At 41.7% G+C, this 21733-nt stretch overlaps 1 protein-coding gene across 6 annotated transcripts in view; it reads left to right on the forward strand.

The window, feature by feature from the left end:
* Positions 1 to 21733, forward strand: part of LOC106573581 (protein strawberry notch homolog 2) — a 113186-nt gene that overhangs the window by 50323 nt on the left and 41130 nt on the right. For 4 of the 6 annotated variants that reach the window (XM_014148740.2, XM_014148741.2, XM_045697234.1 and 1 more), the window contains one exon: positions 1418 to 1526. In XM_014148740.2, coding sequence (XP_014004215.1) covers positions 1418 to 1526 — 109 coding nt within the window. Of the gene's footprint in view, positions 1 to 1417; positions 1527 to 19203; positions 19674 to 21733 lie in introns of those variants that run through there. The other 2 variants (XM_045697235.1, XM_014148742.2) reach the window with 2 other exon arrangements.

Raw genomic sequence — 21733 nt, forward strand, 5'->3', positions numbered from 1 at the left:
CATCTTGCACCCCAGTATCTCTACTTGCACATTCATCTTCTGCACATCTATCACTCCAGTGTTTAATTGCTAAATTGTAATTATTTCGCCACTATGGTCTATTTATTGCCTTTCCTCCATCTTACCTCATTTGCACACACTGTATATAGACTTTTTCTATTGTGTTACTGTATGTTTGTTTATTCCATGTGTAACTCTGTTGTTTGTGTCGCACTGCTTTGCTTTATCTTGACCAGGTCGCAGTTGCAAATGAGAACTTGTTCTCAACTAGCCTACCTGGTTAAATAAAGGTAAAAAAATTAATAAAATGGAACGAGAGACATTGTTAAAATTAACAAAGTTTTGATGCATGCTTCTCTGAAGGAAGAACCGCACTGACTCTAGAGCAGCATGTGTACATGCTGCGCACACACACACACACACTGTGTGTAGTCTGGAGTCGCTAAGGCAACGGGCCTGCCTGCTCTGCTTGGAGAAGAGGATTGGGGGGAGCAGACAGGCAGAGAATGGAGAGGAGAAAAAACGGAAGGAAATCAAAATAGCAGTGGCAGTTGTACAAATTTCTCAAATACGGCAGAAAGCGAACACTATAGTTAAACTTAGGGGTTAACGCAGAATTCAGTTTTTCCACAAAGAAGAAAAAAATGCCCGAGAAATATCTTTGCGTTTTGTAAACCCAGATCTAAAGTGCATCTTATTGTAATTTCAGTTGCACTTCTCCACTCGGATCAGAATTCATCAGGAGACTGTGCTCTGACTGATGTATAGCTACTTTAATCTGGTACTTTTCGGGGTAGCCTATTTTCTCCAGTAAAATACAAGATTAACTTCTAGCGAAAACTTAGGAATTGTAGCTGGCTACATTCTTACTATGATAAACATTATGAATATGATTGCCATGCATCCTTTTTGCAAAAAGTACTTTGCTTTTTCATTGTAAACTAATTTACTTGTGTGACTGCCTGCCAAATAGCAAAGCACTTCTGTTAAGGTGTCTGGACCCTTCTATAACATGCCATTTACATCACAAATAGAGATTTGGTTGTAAAAAAGAGAACTCCTTTAGGATAATGACTCATTTGGTTGAATAGCTTGTGTTATGACTCCACAGTTTGTACGGGTTGATGTATTACACTTTGTGTGCATGTTGACTTTATTTATTCCTTTTATCCTCTCACTATTCTTGCTCTTAGATATGTCTTTGTTGGGCTAGTATGAGACGGTTGTTTTTCCAACCATGCCATGCCAAAATCTTCTAGTTTCCTTTGTTTAAATAAATTCCAAACGCCTTCTGATTCAACTTCTGCCCACCTAATGATGACTAGGGAGTTCCCTTGTGAAACCTGCTATCCACAGCGCTCTGCTCTCGATCTCTCAGTACATCTCATTAAGCTGCCTTACCTCTGACCTTTTTCAGGCAATACCACTTGAATGCCCCTATGCCCGATATGCACATGGACATGTTCAGCCATTCAGGGTTCCATGACGATTTCCTCAACCTCCCCAGGAACGGAGACTTCCCTCAGGTAAGATTTCCCTATAACATGCTCCCTCTGTCCCCCTCTGTCTCGCTCTCTGTCTCTGATCCTGTCTTCAGGATGGTTGGTTATTCCTGGCTGCAGAAACTGATTAAAACGTTGTCTGACACTGTCTACGCTACCTGCTCCTTTTCCTGTGAAGGCTTGTTATTAATAAGCCACTGTCATTTAGCAGGGCTTTAGTTGTTGCCATCAGGTTCTATTCACTCTGTCACTCTGAGGAAAATGGCTGCTCTCATTGCACCTTTTGAGGAACACTTGAAAGTGGGGTTTTTCGGGGAGAGTTTTTGCATGGAGGAATTTTATCTCTTGCTTTCTTCCTCATATTTGCTTGTTGAGTTTATGCACCACCGATCACCCGGGGGCTTTTGGGACAGGGAATTTCACCCCTCTGTTTATATTTAGCATCCTATGGGCTATATTTATTTTCTTGATTTATATTGCCCACTTATACACACTTTGTGTCAACCCAGGCAATTCCACTTCTCTTCATATGGAAAATGAATCCCTCCCCTGGCCTCCACTGACTGAGATTAGCCTTAACAACACAGACCATTGACTTCTCATCTGGGCTTGTTTGTATGGAGGTTGTGTGTTAGGATATTAACACATTGGGCTCCAGTAGCTGTGGGTAAAGGAGAGCAGTGATGTGTTAATGAAGAGCCAGTCAGTATGCCTCTCACATCCGGCCTGTCCTGTATCAGGTGGCTGGTGAGTAATGAGTGTTCAGTGGTTTGGGGTATGCTTATTTACTTTATGAAGAGCCTCTTACCCAAGTGTGGCACCTGCCAAGTACGCACAGATGCCTGGGAGGAGTGAATGCCCTACAGCTCCCTGGCACTGCCCAGCTGTGTGGTGTAGACTAAAATGGGTGCTGCACACACTGTACAGAGCTCCACACACACCCCCACCGGTGTCATATGACACAAACATACCTCTGAAATGTCAGTTTTGCTTTGTAGACACTTGAATGAGTGTAGGTGTTTTGTGATTTTATTCTGATTACAGCATGATATTCAGATGGGGATTTTAGGAGAACAAAGATAGCAGCTTGTCTTTGTCATATAGGAACTATGTTATGCGTTCAGTGTGGTATTTCATAGGGGATTTTCCTAGTTTTTCATGTAGCTTTTTTTCTTCTTGACAAGCAGTGTGATATTTAGACTGGCCTTTCTAGTTGTCTGAATTACTGTCTCCAACTCAACCCACAATTAATATACAGTTCTTTCAGAAAGTATTCAGACCCCTTGACTTTTTCCACATTTGGTTAGGTTACAACCTTATTCTAAAATTTATACAATTGTATTTTTTTTCCTCATCACACAATAACCTGTTTGGTTTGTCATTATGGGGTTTCAGACATTTTTTCTAATTTATTAAAAATTAACTGAAATCACTTTTACATAAGCATTCAGACCCTTTACTCAGTACTTTGTTGAAGCACCTTTGGCAGCAATTGCAGCCTCAAGTCTTCTTGTGTATGACGCTACAAGCTTGGCGCACCTGTATTTGGAGAGTTTCTTCCATTCTTCTCTGCAAATCTTCTCAAGCTCTATCAGGTTGGATGGGGAGCGTTGCTATTTTCAGGTCTCTACAGAGATGTTTGATCGGGTTCAAGTCCGGGCTCTGGCTCTGGGACATTGAGACTTGTCCCAAAGCCACTCCTGCTTTGTCTTGGCTGTGTGCTTAGGGTCATTAGCCTGTTGGAAGGTGAACGTTCGCCCCAGTCTGAGGTCCTGAGCGCTCTGGAACAGGTTTTCATCACAGATCTCTCTGTACTTTGCTCCGTTCATCTTTGCTGCGGAAAAACATCCCCCGACCACCATGCTTCTCCCCTGCTAGAAACCGCAGGGCTCTCCAGAGGATGGTGAGGTCTGCCCAACGTATCACCAGGGGCAGACTGACTGCCCTCCAGGACACCTACAGCACCCGACAGCCAAAAAGATCATCAAGGATATCATCCACCCGAGCCACGGCCTGTTCAACCCGCTATCCTCCAGAAGGTGAGGTCAGTACAGGTGCATCAAAGCTGGGACCGAAAGACTGAAAAACAGAGATTGGAGGTTTGTTGGGTCATTATCCTCTTGAAAAACAAATGATAGTCCCAATAAGCACAAACCCGAAGAGATGGCGTATCGTATGCTGTGGTAGCCATGCTGGTGAAGTGTGGCTTGAATTCTAAATAAATCACAGACAGTGTCACCAGCAAAGCACCATCACACCTCCCCCTCCATGCATCACGGTGGGAACCACACTGCGTCTCACAAAGACACGGCGGTTGGAACCAAAAATCACAAATTTGGACCCATCAGACCAAATTACAGATTTCCACCGGTCTAATGTCCATTGCTCGTGTTTTTTGACCCAAGCAAGTCTCCTCTTCTTATTGGTGTCCTTTTAGTAGTGGTTTATTTGCAGCAATTCAACCATGAAGGCCTGATTCATGCTGTCTCCTCTGAACAGTTAATGTTGATGTGTCTGTTACTTGAACTCTGAAGAATTTGTGGCAGTTTCATTAAATAGTAACCGCAAAACACCAGTCTCAACGTCATCAGTGAAGAGGTGACTCCGGGATGCTGGCCTTCTAGGCAGAGTTGCAAAGAAAAAGCCATATCTCAGACTGGCCAATAATAAGAAAAGATTAAGATGGGCAAAAGAACACAGACACTGGACAGAGGAACTCTGCCTAGAAGGCCAGCATCCCAGAGTCGCCTCTTCACTGTTGACGTTGAGACTTGTGTTTTGCGGGTACTATTTAATGAAGCTGCCAGTTGAGGACTTGTGAGGCGTCTGTTTCTCAAACACTCTAATGTACTTATCCTCTTGCTCAGTTGTGCACCGGGGCCTCTCACTCCTCTTTCTATTCTGGTTAGGGCCAGTTTGCGCTGTTCTGTGAAGGGAGTAGTACACAGCATTGTACAAAATCTTCAGTTTCTTGGCAATTTCTCGCATTAAATAACCTTCATTTCTCAGAACAAGAATAGACTGACGAGTTACAGAAAGTTATTCGTTTCATTTTGAGCCTGTAATCGAACCCACAAATGCCAGATACTCAATTAGTCTAAAGAAGGCCGGTTTTATTGCTTCTTTAATCAGAACAGTTTTCAGCGGTGCTAACATAATTTCAAAAGTGTTTTCTGATGATCAATTAACCTATTAAAATTCTAAACTTGGATTAACTAACACAACGTGCCATTGGAACACAGCAGTGATGGTTGCTGATAATGGGCCTCTGTACGCCTTTGTAGATATTCCATAAAGAATCAGCCGTTTCCAGCTACAATAGTAGTTTACAACATTAACAATGCCTACACTGTATTTCTGATCAATTTGATGTTATTTTAATGGACAAAAAATGTGCTTTTCTTTGACCCCAAACCTTTGAACGGTAGTGTATATACAAAAGTATGTGGACACCCCTTCAAATTAGTGGACTCGGCTATTTCAGCCACACCCGTTGCTGACCGGTGTATAAAATCGAGCACACAGCCATGCTGTCTCCATAGACAAACATTGGCAGTAGAATGGCCTCACTGAAGAGCTCAGTGAATTTCAACGTGCCAGGATGCCACCTTTCCAACAGGTCGGTATGTCAAATTTATGCCCTGCTCGAGCTGCCCGTGTCAACTTTAAGTGACGTTATTGTGAATTGGAAACGTCTAGGAGCAACAACACTACCACACTGTGAAGTGGTAGGCAACACAAGCTCACAGAACGGCACCTCCGAAGCACATAGTGTCAAAATGGTAAAGTTTGGTAGAGGAGGAATAGTGGTCTGTGGCTGTTATACATTGTTCGGTCTAGGCTCCTTAATTCCAGGTAAGGGAAATCTTAACGCCACAGCATACAATGACATTCTAGACGATTCTGTGCTTCCTACTTTGTGCCAACAGTTTGGGGAAGTACTTTTCCTTTCATCGTCCACATGAAGACTATACTACTATCTATCCTCATGAAGGCTATACTAGTACTATCTATCTATCCACATGAAGTCTATACTACTACTATCTATCTATCCTCATGAAGGCTATACTAGTACTATCTATCTATCTATCCACACTACAGTGAGGGAAAAAAAGTATTTGATCCCCTGCTGATTTTGTACGTTTTCCCACTGACAAAGAAATGATCAGTCTGTATTTTTAATGGTAGGTTTATTTGAACAGTGAGAGACAGAATAACAACAAAAAAATACAGAAAAACGCATGTCAAAAATGTTATAAATTGATTTGCATTTTAATGAGGGAAATAACTATTTGACCCCTCTGCAAAACATGACTTAGTACTTGGTGGCAATCACAGAGGTCAGACGTTTCTTGTAGTTGGCTTCCAGGTTTGCACACATCTCAGGAGGGATTTTGTCCCACTCCTCTTTGCAGATCTTCTCCAAGTCATTAAGGTTTCGAGGCTGACGTTTGGCAACTCGAACCTTCAGCTCCCTCCACAGATTTTCTATGGGATTAAGGTCTGGAGACTGGCTAGGCCACTCCAGGACCTTAATGTGCTTCTTCTTGAGCCACTCCTTTGTTGCCTTGGCCGTGTGTTTTGGGTCATTGTAATGCTGGAATACCCATCCACGACCCATTTTCAATGCCCTGGCTGAGGGAAGGAGGTTCTCACCCAAGATTTGACGGTACATGGCCCCGTCCATCGTCCCTTTGATGCGGTGAAGTTGTCCTGTCCCCTTTGCAGAAAAACACCCCCAAAGCACAATGTTTCCACCTCCATGTTTGACGGTGGGGATGGTGTTCTTGGGGTCATAGGCAGCATTCCTCCTCCTCCAAACACGGCAAGTTGAGTTGATGCCAAAGAGCTCCATTTTGGTCTCATCTGACCATAACACTTTCACCCAGTTGTCCTTTCACTCATTCAGATGTTCATTGGCAAACTTCAGACGGGCATGTATATGTGCTTTCTTGAGCAGGGGGACCTTGCGGGCGCTGCAGGATTTCAGTCCTTCACGGCATAGTGTGTTACCAATTGTTTTCTTGGTGACTATGGTCCCAGTTGCCTTGAGATCATTGACAAGATCCTCCCGTGTAGTTCTGGGCTGATTCCTCACCGTTCTCATGATCATTGCAACTCCACGAGGTGAGATCTTGCATGGAGCCCCAGGCCGAGGGAGATTGACAGTTCTTTTGTGTTTCTTCCATTTGCGAATAATCGCATCAACTGTTGTCACTTTCTCACCAAGCTGCTTGGCGATGGTCTTGTAGCCCATTCCAGCCTTGGAGAGCTTCATGTGGATAGATAGATAGCCTTGGAGAGCTCTTTGGTCTTGGCCATGGTGGAGAGTTTGGAATCTGATTGATTGATTGCTTCTGTGGACAGGTGTCTTTTTTACAGGTAGCAAGCTGCGGTTAGGAGCACTCCCTTTAAGAGTGTGCTCCTAATCTCAGCTCGTTACCTGTATAAAAGACACCTGGGAGCCAGAAATCTTTCTGATTGAGAGGGGGTCAAATACTTATTTCCCTCATTAAAATGCAAATCATTTTATAACATTTTTGACATGCGTTTTTCTGGATTTTTTTGTTGTTATTCTGTCTCTCACTGTTGAAATAAACCTACCATTAAAATTATAGACTGATCATTTCTTTGTCAGTGGGCAAATGTACAAAATCAACAGAGGATCAAATACTTTTTTCCCTCACTGTACTAGTACTATCCATCTATCCACATGAAGGCTATACTACTATCTATCTATCCACATGAAGGCTATACTACTACTATCTATCTATCCACATGAAGTCTATACTACTACTATCTATCTATCCACATGAAGTCTATACTACTACTATCTATCTATCCACATGAAGTCTATACTACTACTATCTATCTATCCACATGAAGGCTATACTACTATCTATCCACATGAAGCCTATACTACTATCTATCTATCCACATGAAGCCTATACTACTATCTGTCTATCCACATGAAGGTTATACTGCTATCTATCCACATGAAGGTTATACTGCTATCTATCCACATGAAGGCTATACTACTATCCATCTATCCACATGAAGGTTCATACTGCTATCTATCCACATGAAGGCTATACAACTACTACTATCTCTCCACATGAAGGCTATACTACTACTACTATCTATCTATCCACATGAAGGCTATACTACTACTACTACTATCTCTCCACATGAAGGCTATACTAGTGCTATCTATATCTCCACATTAAGTCTATTCTACTACTACGATCTCTCCACATGAAGTCTATTCTACTACTACGATCTCTCCACATGAAGTCTATTCTACTACTACTATCTATCCACATGAAGGCTATTCTGCTATCTATCTATCCACATGAAGGCTATACTACTATCTATCTATCAACATGAAGGCTATACTACTATCTATCTCTCCACATGAAGGCTATACTAGTGCTATCTATCTCTCCACATTAAGTCTATTCTACTACTACGATCTCTCCACATGAAGTCTATTCTACTACTACTATCTCTCCACATGAAGGCTATTCTACTACTACTATCTCTCCACATGAAGGCTATACTACTACTACTACTACTATCTATCCACATGAAGGCTATTCTACTATCTATCTATCCACATGAAGGCTATACTAGTACTATCTATCTATCCACATGAAGGCTATACTAGTACTATCCATATCTCCACATGAAGGCTATACTACTATCTAAACTCAGCAAAAAAAGAAATGTCCCTTTTTCAGGACCTTGTCTTTCAAAGATAATTCTTAAAAATCCTAATTACTTCACAGATCTTCGTTATAAAGGGTTTAAACACTGTTTCCCATGCTTGGTCAGTGAACCATAAACAATTAATGAACATTCACCTGTGGCACGATTAAGACACTAACAGCTTACAGACGGTAGGCAATTAAAGGGCACAGTTATGAAAACTTAGGACACTAAAGAGGCCTTTACTGACTCTGAAAAACACCAAAAGAAAGATGCCCAGGGGCCCTGCTCATCTGCGTGAATGTGCCTTGGTCATGCTGCAAGGAGGCATGAGGACTGCAGATGTGGCCAGGGCAATAAATTGCAATGTCCGTACTGTGAGATGCCAAAGACAGCGCTACAGGGAAACTAGACAGCTGATCGTCCTCGCAGTGGCAGACCACGTGTAACAACACCTGCACAGAATCGGTATATCCAAACATCACCCCTACGGGACGGGAACAGGATGGCAACAACAACTGCCTGATTTACACCAGGAATGCACAATCCCTCCATCAGTACTCAGACTGTCTGCAATAGGCTGAGAGAGGCTGGACTGAGGGCTTGTAGTTCTGTTGTAAGGCAGGTACTCACCAGACATCACTGGCAACAACGTCGCCTATGGGCACAAACCCACCGTCGCTGGACCAGACAGGACTGGCAAAAAGTGCTCTTCACTGACGAGTTGTGGTTTTGACTCACCAGGGGTGATGGTCGGATTCGCGTTTATTGTCAAAGGAATGAGCGTTACACAGAGGCCTGTACTCTGGAGCTGTATCGATTTGGAGGTGGAGGGTTCGTCACGGTCTGGGGCGGTGTGTCACAGCATCATCAGACTGAGCTTGTTGTCATTGCAGGCAATCTCATTGCTGTGCGTTATAGGGAAGACATCCTCCTCCCTCATGTGGTACCCTTCCTGCAGGCTCATCCTGACATGACCCTCCAGCATGACAATTCCACCAGCGATACTGCTCGTTCTGTGCGTGATTTCCTGCAAGACAGGAATGCTAGTGTCCTGCCATGGCCAGCAAAGAGCCCGGATCTCAATCCCATTGAGCACGTCTGGGACCTGTTGGGTCGGAGGGTGAGAGCTAGGGCCATTCTCCCCCAGAAATGTCTGTGAACTTGCAGGTGCCTTGAGTGGGGTAACATCTCACAGCAAGAACTGGCAAATCTGCAGTACTTAATGCAGGTGGTGGCCACACCAGATACTGACTGTTACTTTTGATTTTAACCCCCTCCCCCACCCCTTTGTTCAGGGACACATTATTCAATTTCTGTTCGTCACATGTCTGTGGAACTTGTTCAGTTTATGTCTGTTGAATCTTATGTTCAAACAAATATTTACACATTTTAAGTTTGCTGAAAATAAACACATTTGACAGTGAGGACGTTTCTTTTTTTGCTGAGTTCATCTCTCCACATGAGGGCTATACCACTATCTTTCTCTCCACATGAAGGCTATACTACTATCTCTCCACATGAAGGCTATACTACTATCTCTCCACATGAAGGCTATACTACTATCTCTCCACATGAAGGCTATACTACTATCTCTCCACATGAAGGCTATACTACTATCTCTCCACACGAAGGCTATACTACTATCTCTCCACACGAAGGCTATACTACTATCTCTCCACACGAAGGCTGTACTACTATCTCTCCACACGAAGGCTGTACTACTATCTCTCCACACGAAGGCTGTACTACTATCTCTCCACACGAAGGCTGTACTACTATCTCTCCACACGAAGGCTGTACTACTATCTCTCCACACGAAGGCTGTACTACTATCTCTCCACACGAAGGCTATACTAGTACTATCTCTCCACACGAAGGCTATACTAGTACTATCTCTCCACACGAAGGCTATACTAGTACTATCTCTCCACACGAAGGCTATACTAGTACTATCTCTCCACACGAAGGCTATACTAGTACTATCTCTCCACACGAAGGCTATACTAGTACTATCTCTCCACACGAAGCCTATACTAGTACTATCTCTCCACACGAAGGCTATACTAGTACTATCTCTCCACACGAAGGCTATACTACTATCTCTCCACATGAAGGCTATACTACAGTCTCCACATGAAGGCTATACTACTTCTACCTATCCACATGAAGTCTATACTACTTCTATCTCTTCATATAAAGGCTATACTACTATCTATCCACATGAAGTCTATACTACTACTATCTATCTATCCACATGAAGGCTTTACTACTATCTATCCACATGAAGGTTATACTAATACTATCTATCTATCCACATGAAGCCTATACTACTATCTATCTATCCACGTGAAGGCTATACTACTATCTATCTATCCACGTGAAGGCTATACTACTATCTATCTATCCACATGAAGTCTATACTACTACTATCTATCTATCCACATGAAGGCTTTACTACTATCTATCTATCCACATGAAGGCTATACTACTATCTATCTATCCACATGAAGTCTATACTACTATCTATCCACATGAAGGCTATACTACTATCTATCCACATGAAGTCTATACTACTACTATCTATCTATCCACATGAAGGCTTTACTACTATCTATCTATCTATCCTCATGAAGGCTATACTACTATCTATCTATCCACATGAAGTCTATACTACTACTATCTATCTATCCACATGAAGGCTTTACTACTATCTATCTATCCACATGAAGGCTTTACTACTATCTATCTATCCACATGAAGGCTATACTACTATCTATCTATCCACATGAAGGCTATACTACTACTATCTATCCACATGAAGGCTATACTACTATCTATCTATCCACATGAAGGCTATACTACTACTATCTATCCACATGAAGGCTATACTACTATCTCTCCACATGAAGGCTATACTACTACTATCTATCCACATGAAGGCTATACTACTATTATCCATCCACATGAAGGCTATACTACTACTATCTATCCACATGAAGGCTATACTACTATCTCTCCACATAAAGGCTATACACCAGCTCCACATGAAGGCTATACTACTTCTACCTATCCACACGAAGTCTATACTACTTCTACTATCTCTTCATATGAAGGCTATACTACTACTATCTATCCACATGAAGTCTATACTACTACTACTATATATCTATCCACATGAAGGCTATAGTACTATCTATCTATCCTCATGAAGGCTATACTACTATCTATCTATCCACATGAAGGCTATACTACTATCTATCTATCCACATGAAGGCTATACTACTACTATCTATCCACATGAAGGCTATACTACTACTATCTATCTATCCACATGAAGTCTATACTACTACTATCTATCTATCCACATGAAGGCTATACTACTATCTATCTATATATCTATCTATCCACATGAAGGCTATACTACTACCTATCTATCCACATGAAGTCTATACTACTACTATCTATCTATCCACATGAAGTCTATACTACTACTATCTATCTATCCACATGAAGGCTATACTACTATCTATCTATCCACATGAAGGCTATACTACTATATATCTATCCACATGAAGTCTATACTACTACTATCTATCTATCCACATGAAGTCTATACTACTACTATCTATCTATCCACATGAAGGCTATACTACTATCTACTATCTATCTATCCACATGAAGGCTATACTACTATCTATCTATCCACATGAAGTCTATACTACTACTATCTATCTATCCACATGAAGGCTATACTACTATCTCTCTCTCCACATGAAGGCTATACTTCTATCTATCTATCCACATGAAGGCTATACTACTATCTATCCACATGAAGGCTATACTACTATCTATCTATCCACATGAAGGCTATACTACTATCTATCTATCCACATGAAGTCTATACTACTACTATCTATCCACATGAAGTCTATACTACTACTATCTATCTATCCACATCTATCTACTATCTATCTATCCACATGAAGGCTATACTACTACTATCTATCTATCCACATGAAGTCTATACTACTACTATCTATCTATCCACATGAAGGCTATACTACTATCTCTCTCTCCACATGAAGGCTATACTACTATCTATCTATCCACATGAAGGATATACTACTACTACTACTACTACTATCTCTCCACATGAAGGCTATACTACTATCTATCTATCCACATAAAGGCTATACTACTACTATCTATCTATCTATCCACATGAAGGCTATACTACTATCTATCTCTCCACATGAAGGCTATACTACTACTATCTATCCACATAAGGCTATACTACTACTATCTATCTATCCACATGAAGGCTATACTACTACTATCTATCTATCCACATGAAGGCTATACTACTATCTATCTATCCACCTGAAGGCTATACTACTATCTATCTATACACATGAAGGCTATACTACTATCTATCCACATGAAGGCTATACTACTATCTATCCACATGAAGGCTATACTACTACTATCTATCCACATGAAGGCTATACTACTATCTATCCACATGAAGGCTATACTACTATCTATCTATCCACATGAAGGCTATACTACTATCTATCTATCCACATGAAGGCTATACTACTATCCATCCACATGATGGCTATACTTCTATCTATCTACATGAAAGCTACACTACTATATCTATCTATCCACATGTCCATTGTTCTCTTGAGTGTAGTTATAGTTCTCCTAACATCTGCTGCCCTGAGTGCTGCCAGATTTAAATGTCTGAGGAGTCCCCTTCTCTTACTCAGGCAGAAACTGATTGGCTTTGTCAAGGCAGATGAAATGGGAGTGTGTATGCTTGTGTGCGGTGTGTGAAGTGCCTTTGGGCCTCCGTGTGCTCAGGATGGGAGGTGCACCCAGGCTCAGTAGAATGAGCTTGTTGTGGAAAGGCTTGACCTTTTCACATTTCAGACCGGTCAAACGGTGCTGCACTCAGTGGGTGGGGATGTGCATGGAGCGGTGGAGTTTGTGGCTCTCTCTGTCTCTCTCTCTCGTTCTCTCGCTCTCTCTCTGTGTATTCATGCTCGCTCACATGCGTGTTCACCTCAAATCAGAATGCATGTACAGTGCATTTGGAAAATATTCAGACCCCTTCTCTTTTTCCACATTTTGTTACCTTATTTATTTTTTATTTTTTTAAAGTTTTACTTCTCAATCTACACACAGTACCCCATAATGACAAAGCAAGAATAGGTTTTAAAAAATGCTTGCAAATCTATTTATAATGTAAAAAAAAATATCTTATTGACATAAGTATTCAGACCCTTTGCTATGGGACTTGAAATTGAGCTCCTGTTTCCATTGATTAAAAAAAGTTTTTACATTTATTTTAATTTAAATGTTTTATTTAACCTTTTATTTAACAAGACAAGTCAGTTAAGAACAAATTCTTATTTACAATGATGGCCTACCGGGAAACAGTGGGTTAACTGCCTTGTTCAGGGGCAGAGCGACAGATTTTTACCTCGTCAGCTCGGGTATTCGATCCAGCAAACTTTCGGTTAACGCTCTAACCACTAAGGCTACATGCCGACCCCGATCATCCTTGAGATGTTTCTACAACTTGATTGGAGTCCAACTGTGGTAAATTCAATTGATTGGACATGATTTGGAAAGGCACACACCTGCCTATATAACGTCCCACAGTTGACAGTGCATGTCAGAGAAAAAACAAGGCATTATGTCGAAGGAATTGGCTGTAGATTTCCGAGAAAGGATTGTGTCATGGCACAGATCCGGAAAAAGGTCAAAAAAAATGTCTGCTGCATTGAAGGTCCCCAAAACAGAGTTCCTCTGTGGAGATGGGAGAACCTTCCAGAAGGACAACCACCTCTGCAGCACTCCACCAATCAGGCCTTTATGGTAGAGTGGCCAGAAGGAAGCCACTCCTCAGTAAAAGGCACATGACAGCCCGTTTGGATTTTGCCAAAAGACACCTAAAGGACTCTCAGACCATGAGAAACAAGATTCTCTGGTCTGATGAAACCAAGATTGAACTCTTTGGTCTGAATGCCAAGCGTCAAGTCTGGAGGAAACCTGGAGCCATCCCTACGGTGAAGCATGGTCACTCCAAGACAACGCAGGAGTGACTTCGGGACTAGTCTCTGAATGTCCTTGAGTGGCCCAGACAGAGCTTGGACTTGAACCCAATCGAACACCTCTGGAGAGGCCTGAAAATAGCTGCGCAGCAATGCTCTCCATCCAACCTGACAGAGCTTGAGAGGATCTGCAGAGAAGAATGGGAGAAACTCCCCAAATATAGGTGTGCCAAGATTGTAGCATCATACTCAAGAGTCGAGGCTGTAATCGCTGCCAAAGGTGCTTCAACAAGGTACTGAGTAAAGGGTCTGAATACTTAAGTAATATTCATATTCATATTTTTTTATTGTTAAATCATTTGCAAAAATTCATATTTTAGAATAAGGCTGTAACGTGGAAAGGTCAAGGGGTCTGAATACTTTCCGAATGCACTCTAAACCCATGGCTAGCATTTTTGCTAGAGAGAGTCGTTTCTGTGGCATTATGCTAGCATGTTGTCACACATTTAGAAAATTTGCCACAGAAAGCTTGCAGGGCAATGTGCATGCAGCATGCACACACTGAGGATCTGGGTCACGAGCGCTGTCTGATCTCTCCACACAGATCATCTGATTCGCTGTGCTGTGTAACATGATTCAGGGAAAATAAGAGAAATGCTGCCCTGCTTACGGGAAGAAGAATCATAGGAGAGCACTTTTTCTAACCACTCTCACCAGTAAGCCACAGTTGGAGTGAGGAGTATATCCACCGCACACATATTCAATGCTGAGGACACTCTGATACATACACATACACACACACACACAGACACACACACACACACACACACACACACACACACACACACACACACACACACGGTGCACATACTCTTTCCTACTTCCTGATTGTCCCATGAAGTGTCAGGCTGTCTTTGTTAGATCACTAATCTGTATGTATGAACAGAGCCGTTCTGCCTCCCCACCCCCTCCTGTTAAAGTTTCTTTTACAGGATACAGCAGGTGTAAAACAGTACAGTGTAATACTTACTTGTGTGCTCTTTCCCAACAATGCAATAATACAATAATAATATAGATAAGAAACACATGAGAAATACCATAGAAAGAAGGGGGAAAAAAGACAAATGCCAAAACATTGCTAAAGTCGGGTCGGTGCTTGCAAGACAGCAACCATACCATACTCCGCCATCTTCTCCAAGGAGATAGAAAACGAAAGGCTTTAAAGGCCATGTTCAATTCTTCTGAAGCCCTGAATTGCAAAAGAAAGTGTCTGGATAATGTCCATTGACTTAACACCCTCAGGTTCTGTACCAAGTGAAAGCTTCCCCCATGTCCTGTGTTTATTCTAACTGAATCAAGCTAAATGGCTTGTTTTATTGTCTCTGCTTGTTTTTTGTTGCAGTAGAAAGCCCTACAGAAATGGCACTGTTAGTGTAATAGTTAAGTCCATAAGTTCTGAAATGCAGGTTTTGTACTGTGCTTGTTTTGCGAAGACAGTTTTCTTTCTTCTCTAATTCACGTCACAAATTGCCTTTTGGATGGCCAACTGAGTTCAGTGGTTGCCATGGCACTGTGAGGTTACCTACGCTGAGAGCTCTGTAAATATTGTATATTTTATATTTTTTGTTGCTTTTAAAAAATGTGTGGGTGTCTGACTGCTCCGGGGGGTTGATCACTTACATCTTGAGGTCTTTACGCTGAGTTGCATAATTGGGATGAAAAGTATATTTTTGGCTTATCGCTAGGTAGCTGGCTGTTTTGGATTCAAATAATGCAGCCCCGGCTTTGTTTCATCTGTTGGGATGAATTACAAGTACAGCATGCTGTGTCTAGAGATGGCAAAGAGGCTCAGGGACTGTTCTTAATCACTGCCAAGATGTGGTGGATTTTCATGCGCTTTTCAGCAGCTGTGGCATCCCCCAGGTAGGTGCTACATGTTTGGCAATGGAGAACCACTATCTACGGAGGAGCGGGTCATGTGGAGGAACTGACCGTCGGAGAAGGAGATGTGGTGCACTAATGAAGCGCTCCGGGCTTGTTTATCAGACTGTCTTTGTTTTTCTCTGGCTGTACCATCGATACCTGCTCCACTGAAGCTACACTGTCTTTCCAATCCAAACTGCCTCAACTTCCAGCCTTTTATCAGAAGCCAAATGGAGACATAAAATCTCTATCTCTACCATCTCAATTGAAATCTTTGTTTTGCTTTTTATGCACCTTGAGATCATTTTCTGTGATGAAAAGAGCTATACAAGTTTAATACATTTTTATTATTACTTCTATACCAGGAAGTTATTGTAACAAATTGATTGCTACAGGTAGTCCTCCAATTGGGGGCATACAGCTAGCCTCGCAATTTGTGGGAAAGCAACATTTTGTGCTTTTCATGTTGCTTTTTAATGTTTAACACTCTTTGGTTCTGTCTCAGCAATAGATATTGCTTTTTTTTCTCCAACAACAGCAGCAGCAGCCCCTGCCGCCACAGTTACTCTATTGTCCTGAGTTTGACACTTAGGGGAGAGATGACACTGCCGGCTTGAAAGAGGCAGCCTATCAGTGACTCATCCTTGCCGATGTCCCAATAGCTCAGTGACCGTTACAGGCATGAGGATTCCCACAATCTCCCCCATGACACTACCCAGAGGCACCACTTAGTCTGTCGGTCTCCATTTTGGACCAGACTAGCCCAGTGGAGGGGGGCAACACGGTGCCCCATCTCTGTTCCTGTTTGCAGAGGGCAGTGGCCCTGCACCATCCCTCTGCCAGGAAGGAGGATGTTATTGTGAAATATGTGATTGTTTCACATTCATCATTTCTTAAAGGAAATCAGGAGCTACAGTGCCTTCAGAAAGTATTCACACGCCTTGACTTTTTTCCACATTTTGTGTTTGGTCAATGATCTGCTCTAAATACTCTGTCAAAGTGATAGAACAATTCTAACATTTATTACAAATTAATGAAAAATAAAACACCAATATATTGATTAGATAAGTATTCAAGAAACACGTTTGGCAGCAATTACAGCTGTAAGTCTTTTGGAGTAAGTCTCTAAGAGTTTCGCAAACTTGGATTGTATAATATTTGCCTTTTTTTTAAAGTATTATTCTTCAAGCTCTGTCTAGTTGGTTGTTGAGTATTGCTAGACCACCATTTTCAGGCCATAGATTTTCAAGCTGATTTTAAGTCAAAACTGTAACTAGGCCACTCAGGAACATTCAATGTCGTCTTGGTAAGCAACGCCAGTGTATATTTGGCCTTGTGTTTTTAGGTTATTGTCCTACTGAAAGGTGAATTCGTCTCCCAGTGTCTGTTGACAAGCAGACTGAACCAGGTGCCTTGTTACAAACAGGACGTATGTTTTTGAATATTTTTATTCTGTACAAGCTTCCTCCTTTTCACTCTGTTATTTAGGTTAGTATTGTGGAGTAACTACAATGTTGATGATCCATTCTCAGTTCTCTCATATCACAAACATGAACTGTTTTATAAAATCACCATCAGCCTCTTAGTGAAATCCAGAAGCATTTTCCGTCTTCTCCGTTAACTTAGTTTGGAAGGACGCCTGTATCTTCGTAGTAACTGGGTGTATTTATACACCATCCGAAGCCTAATGAATAACTACCACAATCAAATAGGTATTCAGCATCTGCTTTAAACAGTTTTACACATCTATCAATCGGTGCCCTTTTTTGCGAGGCTTTGAAAAAATTCCCTGGTCTTTGTGGTTGAATCTGTGTTTAAAATGTGCTACTCTGTTGAGGGACCTTACAATTATCTGTGTGTGTGGGGGGTACAGAGATGGGGTGGTTGTTCAAAAATCATGTTTACCATTACTATTGAACACAGAATGAGTCCATGTAACTTATGTGATTTGTTAAGCACATTTGTACTCCTGAACTTATTTAGGCTTGCCATAACAAAGGGGTTGAATAATTATTGACTCAAGACATTTCAACTTTAAATGTTTTATTAATTTGTCTAAATTTCTAAAAGCAAAATTCCTCTTTGACATTATTGGGTATTGTGTGTAAGCTGGTTATGCAAAATCTCAATTGAATCCATTTTAAATTTAGGCTGTAACAGAACAAAATGTGGAAAAAGTAAAGCGGTGTGAATACTTTCTGAAGGCACTATCTTTTTAGTACTAGCCGATTTCTTTCATCTCTGTCTTATCATTCTAATTTATCTATAGCCTTTCCCCCAGGTGTTTTGCCGATCACAGCCTTGTTTTCAATAAGCAGAGATGTCAGTTATGATGGATTGTGTCGGTGTCCGTAGTGCATCTGTGCAGAACTCGGGATGAGTTCAGATGTGGAGAAGACATCAGCTGTTGAAGGGCCTTCCATCATATCAGTGTAATTCATTGTAATCTCTTTATCGTATAATTATTTTTTTGATAGCATATAGATCCTGTCATTTTTCAGTTTGTATCACAGATAGGCCTGTGGTGTAAGTTATGGTGACTTATATATTAGATAGACTCGCTCGTTGTCTGTGTCGGATGAGATATCAAAACTCTTCTCAGTATTTCTGAACCATATAGCTACATGGACTGTCAGTGTGGAACAGGTGCTTTGAATGACCTCTCCATCTACTGTAGCACAACACTGATCAGTGACTGCCCATTCCATTAGCTCTTTAATTAGTTTGACATCTCAGCTCAGCAAAACTCAATCATTAGAAGTCCACATCATTTCCACTTCAAGCAGCAGCAGCAGTAGCCTTGAAATGGAGCCTAATCTGTCAGGCAGACAAAAGTCAGCGTCTGAAAATAAGTCTACCAACCAACCTCTAAATATAATAATCATTAAATACTGATCCCACACCATTAAACACAGCCGTAAGCAGCGGCTCAAGAGCCGCTAAAGAGGACCCAGCACGCAGCACTGTTTACACTACAAATGCGGTTGAGTTACACCATGTACAGTAAAATGAGCTTGACTGCCAGTAACTCTAGTCACTTACCAACAAAAGCATCATTTCCTGAAAGCTCCTCCTCCTTCTGCTCCCCTCCCCTCTGCTCTCTCCCCAGCACCTTAGAGCATTGAGGAACTAGACTACGATCAATATGACTAAACCTCTATGCAAATACCTGTCAGTCCAGCCGTAGCAGGAAATGTGTGTGTTTTAGGGCAGTGTTTTCTGCCCAGAGCTTACCTGTAGTCTGCGTTGTCCAAATGTGTGTGTTGGTGTTCTGAGGAGCTGGGCCGTCTGCTATTGGGAAACATTACAGCTGTGAGGTGTTTCCACAGCTCCAGCACATGGAACGATCTGTCGTTGTAAGGGAAAGGTGAATTAGGGGTGTGTGGTCTTTCCGCCCAAAGCTTTTGGACTCATGTCTTCTATTCTGCCGCTTTGGACTAAACTCTATTCACAGTTGGGACGACCACTTCCCAAGGTAAGGTTCGTCCTCAGTTCTTTATGTTGAAGTGTGTAAAGCAGAGCTCTGTGTCTGGGGTGAACAATCATTTATAGATGTTTGCGGGATGGCTGTTTTCATTTATTTTCTTTTTTTGTACCGATGTGTTTGTTTGAAACACTGACTGTCGCGTAGGTAATGGAGAATAAGTAGTAGGTTAGGTGTTATCTGGTGAACTGATTTGGTTATTTATTTGTTTGCTTTCTGGAATGGGTTATTGTTTAATATTCTTCCTTCTCCTCCTCCACCTCCTTGGTAGAATAGAAATCGTCAGTACACCTAGGCCTCACCCCTTCTGCCTAGCTTGCATTATGGCCTCCTCTGACCTATATAGAATTAGCTAAAGTTTGGTTAAGTTCAGACATGTATAGGCTAGGTTACTGCTCTATCAATAACTACTAATTACATGTTCATGTCAACAACAAAAAATCAGCTGCACATTCTCTTCATTCTTAGACATTGGACTGCGTTATATTCAATATGCTATTATAAATAAATAGATGACTATTGAATGAATATTATATCAAGCATATTGGTGGTTTTGGAGTTTGTTCTGTTTCACATTGGGCTTCCTATGCTGCTCGTCTCTGTTGGTGTCTGCCAATCACGATATAAACGCTGTCTGGACCACAGCCTTCCAGTAAGTCCTAGAACCTGATCGCTGCGCATGACCACCATACATACAGCAGAAGTGCCATGCTCTCTCCTCATCTCTCTATTCCAAGTATAGAGGACAGAACACAGTCATACATTCTCTGAATGTTTTTTGTTCTAAATGAATCTGGAATGTATTCGATTCATGTTCATTCAGCTAATGACATGATTTGGCTGCAAGGTTGATATTATCAACAAATTCAGTGTTTTCATCACAATGCCCATTTTTACAGTTGAATCCGTGCGTCATGCAGTGGTCTGTGTCATGCTCTTTCATTGACGTCCAATGTACGCAGACAGACGGTATTTTTTCCAACAAGTGAGTGTAGAGTAGTCCACTGTAATACTTTCCCGGTCCAGAGGTGGTGTGTGTGTGTGTGTGTGTGTGTGTGTGTGTGTGTGTGTGTGTGTGTGTGTGTGTGTGTGTGTGTGTGTGTGTGTGTGTGTGTGTGTGTGTGTGTGTGTGTGTGTGTGTGTGTGTGTGTGTGTGTGTGTGTGTGTATGTATATGTGTGTGTGTGTGTGTGTCCTCTCTCTCGCTCGTCTTGTCTTGTCCACTGCAGATACAAGGGAGTCAGCACTATTTTAGGCCCGGAGTGGCAGCAAGGCATGTTTTACTGGAACTGGGAGAGCGGAATGTTAACATGGGCTTCTGGTGTTGGAGTGCCAGTGTGTGGGGTGGGATTTTAAAAGGTGCTTTTTTTCTTCAGCCAATTCCATTCCAAATCAAAAGAGAAACTGGCATTAAAAGTGATATGTCATTGTAATTTGGTTAAAACCAGGGGTTGGAAGCAAAATTATTTTCCAATTGTTTTGTTCTGAACAGAACCACACATTATTTTGCATTCCATTCCACTGTTCCAACCAGCAAAATAAAGTTCTGAACTGGTTTGAACCAAACAATTGTTTATCGTTCCTTTCTGTTCCTTTTTAAACCTCTGAATTCATTTTATTTTTACATTTAGCACAACATTAAATGGCTTCACCAATGGATAGAGCAGCTTGCTGTGGAGCGGGCAAGCTATGTACATGCATTGGACAGACAAGTAGGGTGTAACATGCGACTGAAATTTTGCGGGTGAGGAGAGCGCTGGGCATGAAGCACTGGGTATTTTTGTTATGACATGCATTATCTGAATTATGCTCATAGAATTATACCTACAGAGGAGCAGCTTCTATGAAGGAACTTTGAATGTCTTTGAAATTCAGAGTTGGCGTAACTAACGTTGGACCAGGGCTAGCCCTTGACCATGACTCTCAGTTCCATTACATTACACATAATGCTGCCTAGAGTTTTCCAGAGCTAAACCAGAGCTAGCAACAAGCTAGCTAGCTAACAAGCTTGTGTGTGCAGGGCAGCACCAGAATTAAAATAAGAAAACATGT

Source organism: Salmo salar, chromosome ssa16 (assembly GCF_905237065.1).
Source record: "Salmo salar chromosome ssa16, Ssal_v3.1, whole genome shotgun sequence".
Classification (NCBI taxonomy): Eukaryota; Metazoa; Chordata; class Actinopteri; order Salmoniformes; family Salmonidae; genus Salmo; species Salmo salar.